The 12,744-nt window shown below is 44.1% G+C and overlaps 1 protein-coding gene across 5 annotated transcripts in view; it reads left to right on the forward strand.

Annotated features, from left to right (window-relative positions):
- The first annotated feature begins 3,038 nt into the window (after positions 1-3,038).
- Positions 3,039-12,744, forward strand: part of LOC117347208 (next to BRCA1 gene 1 protein-like) — a 60,030-nt gene continuing 50,324 nt past the window's right edge. For 3 of the 5 annotated variants that reach the window (XM_033917806.1, XM_033917808.1, XM_033917809.1), the window contains exons 1-2: positions 3,039-3,198; positions 3,389-3,499. In XM_033917806.1, coding sequence (XP_033773697.1) covers positions 3,398-3,499 — 102 coding nt within the window. In that variant the 5' untranslated portion in view covers positions 3,039-3,198; positions 3,389-3,397. Of the gene's footprint in view, positions 3,199-3,388; positions 3,500-12,744 lie in introns of those variants that run through there. The other 2 variants (XM_033917811.1, XM_033917810.1) reach the window with 2 other exon arrangements.

Consider the following 12,744-nt stretch of genomic DNA (forward strand, 5'->3'; position numbering starts at 1 on the left):
ACCCCCGCCAGTACCTCTCCTCCTCATGCCAATGCCTCTTCTCTGCTGCCCCCCCTCCTCTCTCCTCCTCCCCTCCCACCAATGCCTCTCCTCTCTGCCCTCCCACCACCACCGGTGCCCCTCCTCCACATTCCCCCCCACATCAGTACCTCTCCTCTCTGTTCACCCTTTGCATACTTCTTGAACAGTTCGCTGGCGCAAGCAGCATCTGCACCCCCTGCTTGGCCGGCCTTCCCTCCCTTCTGACAGTAGGAAAGAAAAGAGTTTTCAAAAAGGTTTGGTTTTATTTTTCAATATAGCCCCCTGATAACTCCATTCGCTTCATCTACTTTTCCTGCAATGACTTTAACCCCTTTGAAAAGAATCATGTTTGAAACATAGAAACATGACGGCAGATAAAGGCCAAATGACCCATCCAGTCTGCCCATCCGCAGTAACCATTATCTCCTCCTCTCTCTAAGAGATCCCACATGCCTATCCCACACCTTCTTGAATTCAGACACAGCCTCTGTCTCTACCACTTCCTCCGGGAGACAGTTCCACACACCTATCACCCTTTCTGTAAGAAAGTATTTCCTTAGATTACTCCTGAGCTTTCACCTCATAACTTCATCCTTTCTTTCATACTCAGGTAGATAAATTATTGAACATCCCTCATATATGTCAGAATATATGCTTTGGGGGGAAGGAGTGTGCTGGGGGGCAGACAGCAATCATGCTTTGCTCTTGGGGGGGGGGGAAACAGAAGGGGGCAACAGAGAAATACAGGCAGGCAGGGGGCCAGGGAGACATACAGATAGAAAGACAGACAGACAGGGGGCCAGGGAGAGACACAGACAGAAAGAATGACAGACAGATAGCATCCAAGGAGAGAGAGACAAAGAAAAAAAAACAGACAGACATCTACTCTAGCACCTGTTAATGTAACGGGCTTAAACACTAGTATACATATATATCTAATATAATAAAAGCCTAAGCCGCGCATGTGCACTCCCATCGCTTGTTCTGTTTTCCGTGCGGTGTAGGGCACCGCAGATAGGAGTGCGCATGCGCGCGAAACACTCTCTCCCCCCCCTCCGAGGCGGTGGCTGTCGGCGGCCCGAGGTGGATGTCGGCTGCGGCGGCTGTTGGTGGCCCGAGGTGGATGTCAGTCGTGGCGGCTGTTGGCGGTTGCAGGCCACGGCAGCTGTCGGTGGCTGCAGGCCGCGGCGGCCGAGCACGGACTGCATTTCAAAATAGGGTATAGAGAGGAAGAGGGCACACTGACTACCTGAGGGTAAGAAAGGGTAGATGCTGAATGGGGGGATGGAAAAGGAGAAAGGGGAGATGCTAGCTACCTTCTAGCACCCGTTAATGTAACGGGCTAAACAACTAGTGTATATATATATATATATATATATATATATTTAGAGAGAGAGATCTATCTATCTTACACACAGGGGGTGCTGAAAAGTTCTCAGTCCATCCAAGAAGAGAATGACTTGGATATGGTTCAATCAATGATCTGAAACAATGTCAAAACATAGAATTTTGTTTCTGCAAATTAGCACCTAACCAATAACTCTCTCCCCCCCTCCACTAATCTGCAAGTAGAGGTTTCTAGGATAGCCAGGATAGCTAAATGTTTTGTTGCTGCTTTATGTTAATATTGGCTGTACACCGTTGTGGGTGAATTTCTTCATAAAGGCAATAAATGAAGCCCGATAAAGAAATAAACAAATCTGATTCACAATATTCCTTTGTTTGGTTGCTATTTAACTTCAATGAAAATATTTTATTGCTAACTTGCTTTCCGTTTCTTTTTAGGCTGTCATGGGGAGCTGTACAAAGTTTCCAGTGATTGTTGATGTTGTACCCTTACAGTAGCTGATGCAGTGAAATAGGATTCCATATAACTGGCTTTGAAAAAGAAAGGACAGATGGCAGGGGGCAGCTAATTTCTCTGTGTGTGGACTGGTGCCACAAATAAGAGAACATGAGGAAATGAAAAAAGAACTGACAATGTGTTTTGATCTTTTTTGGGAATTGTATAAGAGACATCCATTCTTTGCAGGATAGTAGGCTTTGGAAATGGTTAAAGTCACCAAGGCTTTGATCAGGAAGAAGAATGGTTTTTTAAACATTTAACCCTTTAGTTGGCGTTGTTGCTCAGAAGCAACATGTGCCTTCTATGGCTCTTATGGGAGATCAAAGTTAAGAGTGTCAACCTCTCTGTAGGACAGGGGTAGGGAACTCCGGTCCTCGAGAGCCGTATTCCAGTCGGGTTTTCAGGATTTCCCCCAATGAATATGCATTGAAAACAGTGCATGTAAATAGATCTCATGCATATTCATTGGGGAAATCCTGAAAACCCGACTGGAATACGGCTCTAGAAGATCGGAGTGCCCTACCCCTGCTGTAGGAGGTTCCCAGGCAAGCTATAGTCTAGTTAGCAAACGGACCTCAAAATCCAAAAGACAGGGAGATGATAGGCTATCACAGGTCCTGCTCCGGAAAAACAGCTTGAGAGAAAAACTCCCTTCACTGGGAGAAAAACCTCTTATAGGCTCAAAAAAACGGGCATCTATAATAGCTTGATACTTGAAGGGAGCACCCAACAGTGAGGGGGAGTGAAAATCCCAGTGAAGGGAGTTTTTCTCTCAAGCTCTTTTTTCCGAAGCAGGACCTATGATAGTCTATCATCTCCCTGTCTTTTGGATTTTGAGATCCGTTTGCTAACTAGAGACTATAGCTTGCCTGGGAGCCCCCTACAGAGAGGTTGACACGCTTAACTTTGATTTGTAATCATTTAAATTTGGGTGTCGTAGCTCTAATTTCTGTTTATTTACATCTTATGGGAGATCTGTATCTCCAGATGCCTATTTACTTGGCACTGTTGCTCTCGTTCAACATCAAGTTACCTAAAGCAGCCGTTTCACCCTCTGCCAATGAAAGGGTTAAAAGCAGCCTCAAAACTGAGTATTTTCCCCTTTAAATAATGCAGTAAAGTAGCTCCTCCCTCTGAAGCCTCCTCTCCCTATGCTCCTCCCACTGGTTACTGTATGACGTGGATTAGATCACGTGAATTCTGGGTGCTCCCTGCAGCTGCAATGTAAACAGATCCGGGACTCGGGCAAGAGGCGAGAGGAAATGGAGCTTTTGTATCCCTGAGAAGGCTGCGTTTCAAGCAGGGGGAAGGGAAGGTACTGAGCTCCCAAGGTAAGCTAGGCTACCGAGGAAGCCCGCTGAGAAAAGGCTGGCTTCAGAGATTCCTAATTCACTGTTGTGCCTCAGGAGGGTTCGACCTTTGAGCAATGAGGAAGTATCACTGTTTGCCTGTCAATTTAAAGTGGAAGCAGAAAATGATCAAATGTATTTTTTTTCTTGTCTGTGTTTACTGCTGCTCCAGCTCCGCACTATGGAGGCGCAGGTGAATCTGAGCGTGAATTTCAATGGTGAAACTCAGAATTTCTTGGTGGCCGATTCACAAAAGACAACCTGGGCAGATGTCCAAACCATGGTAAGAAAACTTTGCTAATATCATTCAGGTCTAATCCTTATGGGTTAACATGATTTACCTTTTAATCCTTGTCCTATTGATTTTGTTGTTCCTTTCTGCCTGAATTTTATGTTCTAATATGATTGCAACCCCATATAAAGCACCATATTTGTTTACCATTCCCTCTGTAGTCCTCTACCCACTCTACCCCTTCATCCCTTTGTATTTCCCTACAATTGATTCACCATTTTGTCCACTGTGTCTGCCATAATTAGATTGTAAGCTCTTTCAAGCAGGGACCATCTCTTGCTTGTTTAATATGCAGCGCTGCATGTTTCTGATAGCACAAGGGCAGGATTAATTCTTCAAGGGCCCCTAAGCACACTAGTAATTTCCTGAGAAGTTTTTCGTGTGGAAAGCGTTCAATAAAGTTCCACACGAAAAACTTCTCAGGAAATTACAAAGCCACGGAATAGAGGGAGACATACTAAGGTGGATAGGCAAATGGCTGGAAAACAGAATGCAGAGGGTGGGTTTAAATGGGAAGCTCTCGGACTGAGGAAAGTGACTAGCTGTGTGCCCCAAGGCTCGGTTCTTGGGCCCATCTTATTTAATATTTTCATCAACGACCTAGTGAGGTCATCAAGTTTGCAGACGACACGAAGTTATGTCGGGCAATCGGATCAAGAAAGGATAGCGAGGAACTACAGAGAGATTTGAGCCAGTTAGAGAAATGGGCAGAGAAATGGCAGATGAAGTTTAATGTGGAAAAATGCAAGGTAATGCATTTGGGCAGAAAGAACAAGGAGTACGAGTATAGAATGTCAGGTGCAACTCTGGGTAAGAACGAACAAGAAAAGGACCTAGGGGTACTGATAGATAGAACCCTGAAACCGTCGGCACAATGCGCGGCAGCGGCAAAGAAGAGTTCTTGAGTAGGCAGACTAGTTGGGAGGGAGGGTTCTTGAGTGGGCAGACTTGTTGGGCCATCGGCCTTTTTCTGCCGTCATATTCTATGTTTCTATGATAAAGAAGGGAATCACTAGTAGATCGGAGAGGGTCATAATGCCGCTTTATAGAGCAATGGTCAGACCACACTTGGAATACTGTGTCCAACACTGGTCTCCCTACCTAAAGAAGGATATAAAACTGCTGGAGAGGGTGCAGAGGCAAGCCACGAAACTACTTAAAGGTATGGAAAACTTGAACTACAAAGAACGACTTAAAAAACTGGGACTATTCTCCCTTGAGAAGAGGAGACTGCAAGGGGATCTGATTGAGACTTTTAAGATAATAAAAGAAATCGACAAGATAGAGCAGGATAAAAAGTTATTTACAATGTCAAATGTGACCAGGACAAGAGGTCACAGACTGAAGCTGAGGGGAGACAAGCCCAGGACAAATGCCAGGAAGTTCTGCTTCACGCAGCGAGTGTTGGACACCTGGAACGCTCTCCCGGTGGAGGTTGCTGTGGAACCCACCGTTCTTGGTTTTAAGGGCAAGTTAGATGCACATCTCCTCGAAAGATGCATAGAAGGATACGAGTGACTAAGTTGGTTTTTTTTCGCCAGGTTACACCTGGCTGGGCCTCCATGTGAGCAGATCACCGGACTTGATGGACCTAAGGTCTGATCCGGAGATGGCAGTTCTTATGTTACACTGGGCCCCCTGGCCCTGCCCCGCCCCGCCCATGTCCCACCCACACCCCGCCACCATTTATCGTTTTCTTATTTACTTCTTTATTTCTACTTGTATTTCTTTCTTTTTTTAAATTCAAAACAAACAAAGATTAGCATACCAGTACACAGTTTTTCTTCTTTGCAACCCCCAAACATCTCTGAACAATCCTTCCTTCCCTTCCCACGACTTTAACTCTGAACCCTTTCCATACATATATAAAAGTGTTCAAATATATTGTAAAGCAGTAATACTATCCGAAATATAAGTCTATATTAATAACCAAGTTTACAACACCTCTCAACTGCCTCACTCTACGTCAACCAACTGTAACCCATTTGTATGTATAAACAACCAAATTTGTAACTCCTCTAGTACGTTCCACTTCATGTATGTTAACTTGTAACGTAACAACAGGCAAGTGGTCCACCAAAGAATCCAACATGAAACAAAAGAAGATTGGCAGAAAATAAGGAGATTCAAATCAGGTTTATTCAACATGCTCCCAAGAACCATGCCCGATGCATTTCTCCAAACAAGACTAGTCAATGCTAATAGAAAACCATATCTTTCATACACACAGAACACAGATACATCCTCACCCAGTATGGAATAAGTAATCACAAACTAAAAATAGAAATATGTAGATAAAGGTTAAACTGAACCGCCAAAAAGTCAAACTACATACAGTGTAACACCACAGAAACAATGACACATAGCCCCCTAATACTCTGCAAAATATAAATATAGCAGATGTAAATTTGAAGAAACTGACAAACAATCACCACTTTACAAATTAATAGAAATAAAACAAAAATTGAAAATAAGAATATACCATTTTATTTTTCAGTTAACTTTCAGAGGCCATAGCCTCCTTCTTCAGGTCAATATAGCACACTGCTGTTATATTATACTGTCCTGACCTGAGAAAGGGGGTTTTGGTTTCTAAAAGTTAGTAAAAAATTAGTCCAATAAAAAGATTATCTTATTTTCTGTTTATAAAAGTTTTATCAATACAACTACAATACTATTTTATTCTAAAGCAACAAAAAAATATTTTTTCTACCTTTTGTCATTTCTGCTTTAATCATCTTGTCTTCACTCTCTTCTTTCTAGCCAGCATCTGTGCTCTCTCTGTCTTCCATGCAGCATCAGCCCCTTCCATCCACTGTCTGCCCTCTCTCTCTGTCCCTTTCATCCACTGTCCGCCCTCTCCCCATTCCATATGGTATCTTCCCTCTTTCTATGCTCCTTCCATAAACTGTCTATCCTGTGCCCCTTCTCTCCTTTATACATGATTCATTTCAGCTTCACCCCCTCTTCATTTTTCTGTCTCCCACACTCCCCTATGCTCTGGCATCTCTCTCTTCTCCTTTCCTTCTTTCCTTCCTTCCTTCCCACTCTACCCCATAGTCTGGCATCTCTCTCCCTCCATGCTCTGACACCTCCTCTTCCTCCGGGTCTGGCATTTGTCTCCTTAGTTTCCCTTCCCTTCCCCCATGCCCTGGCATCTCTCTCTTTCCTTCAAACCCCCCCTCCATTATCTGGCATCTCCTCTCCTTCCTTTCTCTCCCTCACTCCTTCCTTCCTTTCCCCTGGTCTGGCATTTGTCTCTTCCCTCCCCCATGCCCTGACATCTCCCCCTCCCCCTCCATGGTCTGGTATTTCCTTTTCTTTCCCTCCCTCCCATGGACTTGGCATCTCTCATTCCTCTCCCCTTTCCTTCTCCCTCCTTCCCTCTCTCTCCCCAATTGGGTGCAACAGCAGCAGCATTTCTCTCCCCCCTCCCTGTGCAGCAGCAGCATTTCTCCCCCTTCCCTGTGCAGCAGCAGCATTTCTCCCCCTTCCCTGTGCAGCAGCAGCAGCATCATTCCTCCCCTCTCCCCTTCCCTGTGCAGAAGCATTTCTCCCCACTCCCCCCCTTTCCTGTGCAACAGCAGCAGCATTTCTCCCACTTCCCTGTGCCGCAGCAGCAGCATTTCTCCCCCCTCCCCCCATTCCCTCTGCAGCAGCAGCATTTCTTCTGTGCCTCCCTCCGGCGCGTGTTTCATTTCTGGCCAGCTCCCTTTCTGCCTGTTGAAAGCTGCGGGCATTAGCTCCTCGCGCGATCTGCGGTTGCATCAGAAGCCTTCTCTCTGACGTCTCGACATCAGAGGGAACGGTTCCAACGCCTGCAGCTTTGAACAGGCAATAAGGGAGCCAGCCAGAAACAAAGCACGCCCTGGAGGGAGGTGTAAGGTTTATCCCCCCCAAATGTAAGGTTTTGGAGGAGAAATGTTGAAGCAAAGGCGGCCTTACAATCTGCCAGATCCCGGGTTCGATACCCTCATTGAAGATTCAGTAGGAAGTAAAATTAAATGACAAGTACAGCCAGAAGTGATTACATAAAGAATATAATGTAGAAATAGGCTTAATATTACAGAAAGGCAATCTTTAGAAAGATACATAAGCTTTACTGGGTTACAAATGGACAGACACAAATAGACATAAGCTTTACAAATACAGAGTGGATTCAGAGACTGCTTCTGTGCTCTTGTGAATGAGAGAGAAAAGACAGCTTCTTGAATAGGTGCTGTGAGGACAAAGAAAGAGAGAGAGGGGAGGTAGACTAGGGTCCAGAGAGAGAGAGAGAGAGAGGGGGGTGATGCTAGTTGATAAGTGCCTTTCTGGACACTCAAGCCCCAACAGCCTGGCAATACATTCTATAGTTCCCTAGAGGGTAATTACAGAGGCAATGACAAGGCAGATAGGGTGAAAAACTATAGATGGAATGACAAATAATACATTAAGTTCATGAACTTGCCACCATGCGCTTAAGTTGGAAGCACTGTACAAACAGTTCGGTAAGGTTTCATAATCTTGGTATATCAATGTCTCATAGCTGTGTTCATGTCCAGTTGCTGAGTGGCGTTCATTATTGTTGTTGCATGTTTTTGTGTGCTGTTGCGAGAATGTCGGAGCTTGAATTAGAGCCGTGAACAAACCTTAAATTTCTTGTTAAACTTAGCAAGAATGGAAGTGAAGTTGGGAACATGTTAGTCCAAGTTTATGGGGATAATGCCATGAAGAAAACGGCAGTGTACAAATGGATGAAACGTTATTCTGAAGGGAGAGAAAGCGTCACTGATGAAGAGAGGTCAGGGCAGCCAGTAATGAGCAAAACTGATGAAAACATTGCAAAAATTTGTTGAACTGTGCGTCAAAATCATTGGCTGACTGTGAGAAGCTTAGCAGACCAAGTAAACATCGATAGAAAACCAGGAAAATCTTAACTGAAAATCTTGGCATGAGAAAGGTGTGTGCAAACATGGCCCCTCATGGCTCTTGCATCATGACAATGCACCAACTCACACGGCACTATCTGTGAGGGAGTTTTTAGCCAGTAAACAAATAACTGTATTGGAACACCCTCCCTACTCACCTGATCTGGCCCTCAATGACTTTTTTCTTTACCCAAAGATAAAGGAAATATTGAAGGTAGACATTTTGATGACATTCAGGACATCACGGGTAATACGACGATAGCTCTGATGGGCATTCCAGAAAAAGAGTTCCAAAATTGCTTTGGCGTCAGTGCATAACTTGTCAAGGGGAGTACTTTGAAGGTGACCATAGTGATATTCAGCAATGAGGTATGTACTTAATTGTTTATAATGGGAAGCATGTCCTTGAAAAATAAGGGAACAGGATTTTATTTACTGTTGTATAATTTTAAATAGTGGATTTTGGTGTTAGAATCACTAGAACTCCTGCCACCCTCCTCCATACCCTGATGAAGACAACCGTGAACAATCACTGGGGAGTCCATGTCCATTTTGCTCCAATTAGCTCATATTCACCTAAACAGCATGTATAGATTCACCCTATTTGTCCTGCTTGCCTGTCACAACTAGATTGTAAGCTTTTTCGAGCAGGAACTATCTCTGTACAGCACTGCATGCGTCCGATAGTGAAATAAAAATAAGGAGTTTGATTCATTTTAAAATAAGTTTTTTTCGGGATGTAAATTTGTACAAATTCAACAGACATTTAAAAGTCATGTTCGGGAGTTGTTAAAAAAAAATATTTTTTTTCAAGATTTCGGCTTTTCAATAGACTTCGACCGTATTTGCCTGCTAGCACAGTTAAGATCATTTTGCAGTCGATGGTACTATCGTGTCTTGATTATTGTAATTTTGTTCTTTTGGCCCTACCAGCAACTGTGGGTTCCTTTTACAAAGCCGCGTTAGCGGCTTTAGTGCGTGCGACTTTTAATCGCATGCTAAACCCAGTGCTAGCCGTAAAACTACTGCCTGCTCAAGCGGAGGCGGTAGCGGTTAGCGTGGCCGGCAGTTTAGCACACGGTATTTCACGCGTTAAACCGCTAACGCGGCTTCATAAAAGGAGCCCTTTGTTTAGTGCACTACAGGTTGCTCAAAATTCAGTGGTAAGGACTCTTTTTCATTTGGGAAGGACTGAGCATGTAACAGAATATACTATACTGGTTGAAATTAGAAGATCGTATATTCTTTAGACTGCTTGTGATGGTTTTATTTGTATATGCATGGTTTGGCTCCTGCAAGTTTGGTGGGTAGTATTCAGGCTTATGTCCCACTACCCAAGTTACGTTCTGTTCATCACGGTGACTTGTTTGCGCCATCGGTAAGGGAACTGAGACTGAATACCTCACGTCTAAGCATGTTTTCTGGCGGGGGTCCCCAGGAATGGAATCGGTTACCTCTGTGCATTCTAAATTTTGATGTTTTTAAGAAGTTTCTGAAAAGACACCTATTCTGTAAAATGAAATATGGGCAATAAGGCATTTGTGATGGTGTAAGCGCCGGTCGCTTATTTGTTTGTGTTTTCTATTTGTATTTTATGTATATTTTACTGTGCATGTTTATTCTATGAAAGAAAACAGACAACCTTATTCTGAGGTTGGCAACCAAACTTGAAAAGAAAAAAAAGACAAACCCTTCCTTTCCTCCAAATATGTCACCAGGATTGCAAGGGCTGCACATCAGCACTCGTTCATATCCAGTGCCTTGTCTTAAATTCTGTTACCTCCTGCTCCGGGCCCGTCATCTTCAGAGGAAAAAGGAAGGCTAAGCATCGTTGCAAAGTCTCCTGCAACTGCCAGTCAGCAAGAAGAGGCTTCAGCTTTATTTTCTGGATGGGAATAGCAAGCGCCCGACTTGTGTAATTGTCCTGACGGATGACGTGCTTCTGAGCGGAGGTGCTCCCTGCATGACCCATTCTTTGATAGCAGACAATGTCCTCCTTCCACTGCTCTTTGATTTATAGTGTGAATTCAACCTTGTCATGTGATTTTGCCCAACCCGTCTTCTCTCTTTTGACTCACATTGTTATTTGCCGGCTAAGAATCGGGCGCCATCCCTCTGTACATAAAGTCAGCTGCAGATCTTGTTTTCCTGGTGCCTTTTTTTCCTCTTCCCATCCCACTCCTGCGCTCCTGTAATTAAATTGACCTTTGGAGTCAGGTGTTTGTAGAGCATGTGGATGTTATGAAAGCATTTCTTAACTGATTTCTGCCAAAATGTCTTCTGTTCATTTGGCTCAGATTTCTTCTGTAACATCTGATATTACACGTCTGCACATATGTAGATTCTTACATTGAGATGTGGTTTGAACGTGTTACATAAGATGTGTAACTTCAGTGTTAATCCAAAAGGAAAACAGAGTGTGGAAAAACACAATGCTCTTGACTTTCCTTTATTTCTTAAAGATATCTTTGGACAATGGTAAAATTAGATGACATCAAACATGAAAAAACTACTATGACCCGACACGGGCCGTGTTTCGGCTGACAAGCCTTCTTCAAGGGTCCTAAAGTTACTCTGCATCAGTCACATTTAGCCAGGTGCCTGAACTCCCATTGCAAAATAGCTCTGAGTATCACATGGAAGGGGCAGTGGGGGTTATAAAAAAAAATTTAGTATTTATACACCACCTATAGCCTAAGCAGTTTACATTATTTTTCCCTATCTGTCCTGGAGGGCTCACAATTTGACTAACGTACCTGGAGCGATGGAATGCTAAGTGAATTTGAATTTTGAAAAAGTTTTTTTTCTGTCTTTAGATATTTCTAGTTGAAATGTTTATATAATGAGGCAAAATGTTGTGTGATCATGGCACTGAGGTACCCACTAGGGCCCAGGCCATCCTGGACCTGGTACTTACAAATGGGGAAAGCGTCTCGGAGGTATCGGTGGGAGAAAAGCTAGCCACCAGTGACCATAACATGGTATGGTTTAACCTTAAGAAAGGCTTCCCTAGGTCACAAACAAAAACAAGAGTACTCAATTTCCGAGGCACTGACTTCGCACGCATGGGAGATTTCGTCCATCAGACGCTGCAGGTTCATGAAGTAACTGATAATGTGGAAACTATGTGGTCAACCTTGAAATCGACCCTTCATGAGGCAACTCAATGCTACATAAAATCGGTAACCAAACAGCAAAGAAAAAAGAAACCCCAATGGTTCACTGATGAGGTCTCATACCTCGTCAAAGAGAAGAAAAGAGCATTTCTCGTATACAAATGCTCGGGGGAAAAAGAAGCAAACATTGTATACAGGGCAAAGTCTGCAGCGGTCAAAACAGCAGTCAGGGAAGCCAAACTTCGAATGGAAGAAAATCTAGCGAAAAACATTAAGAAAGGGAACAAATCCTTCTTCAGGTACATTAGCGACAGGAAAAAGAACGCAAACGGGGTAGTACGCCTTAGAACGCCAGAAGGGAACTATGTGGAAACAGATTCCGATAAGGCCAAACTGCTGAATGATTACTTCTGTTCAGTCTTCACCTGCGAAGCACCAGGACACGGGCCACGGCTTGAAGCAAAGCAAAGCATGGAAGACCCATTTCAGAATTTTGATTTCACACCAGAAGATGTTTACAGAGAACTGTCGAGACTCAAGGTGAACAAAGCCATGGGACCGGACAATTTGCATCCAAGAGTGCTCAGAGAGCTATGCGATGTTTTGGCGGAACCGTTAGCCATGCTCTTCAATCTCTCCCTAAGTACGGGGAGAGTCCCCCTGGACTGGAAAACTGCCAATGTTGTTCCTCTGCACAAAAAGGGTTGCAGAGCGGAGGCTGCGAATTACAGACCAGTAAGTCTCACATCAATAGTGTGTAAACTCATGGAAATTCTACTTAAAGGCAAATTAGACACGATATTGGATGAGGGAAATCTGAGGGATCCCTGTCAACATGGATTCACTAGGGGCAGGTCATGCCAATCCAATCTCATCAGCTTCTTTGACTGGGTGACAGGAAAACTAGACTCGGGAGAGTCTCTGGACATAGTGTACTTGGATTTCAGTAAAGCTTTTGACAGTGTCCCGCACCGTAGACTATTAAACAAGATGAAATCAATGGGGTTGGGTGAGAAACTAACTGCATGGGTCAATGATTGGCTGAGTGGAAGACTTCAGAGGGTGGTAGTCAACGGCACCCTCTCTGAGACATCGAAGGTGACTAGCGGAGTGCCGCAGGGATCAGTACTGGGACCGTCCCTTTTCAACATATTCATAAGGGACTTGACCCGGGGGCTTCAGGGAAAAGTAGCACTGTTCGCCGACGACG

This window comes from Geotrypetes seraphini, chromosome 13 (assembly GCF_902459505.1).
Source record: "Geotrypetes seraphini chromosome 13, aGeoSer1.1, whole genome shotgun sequence".
NCBI lineage: Eukaryota > Metazoa > Chordata > Amphibia > Gymnophiona > Dermophiidae > Geotrypetes > Geotrypetes seraphini.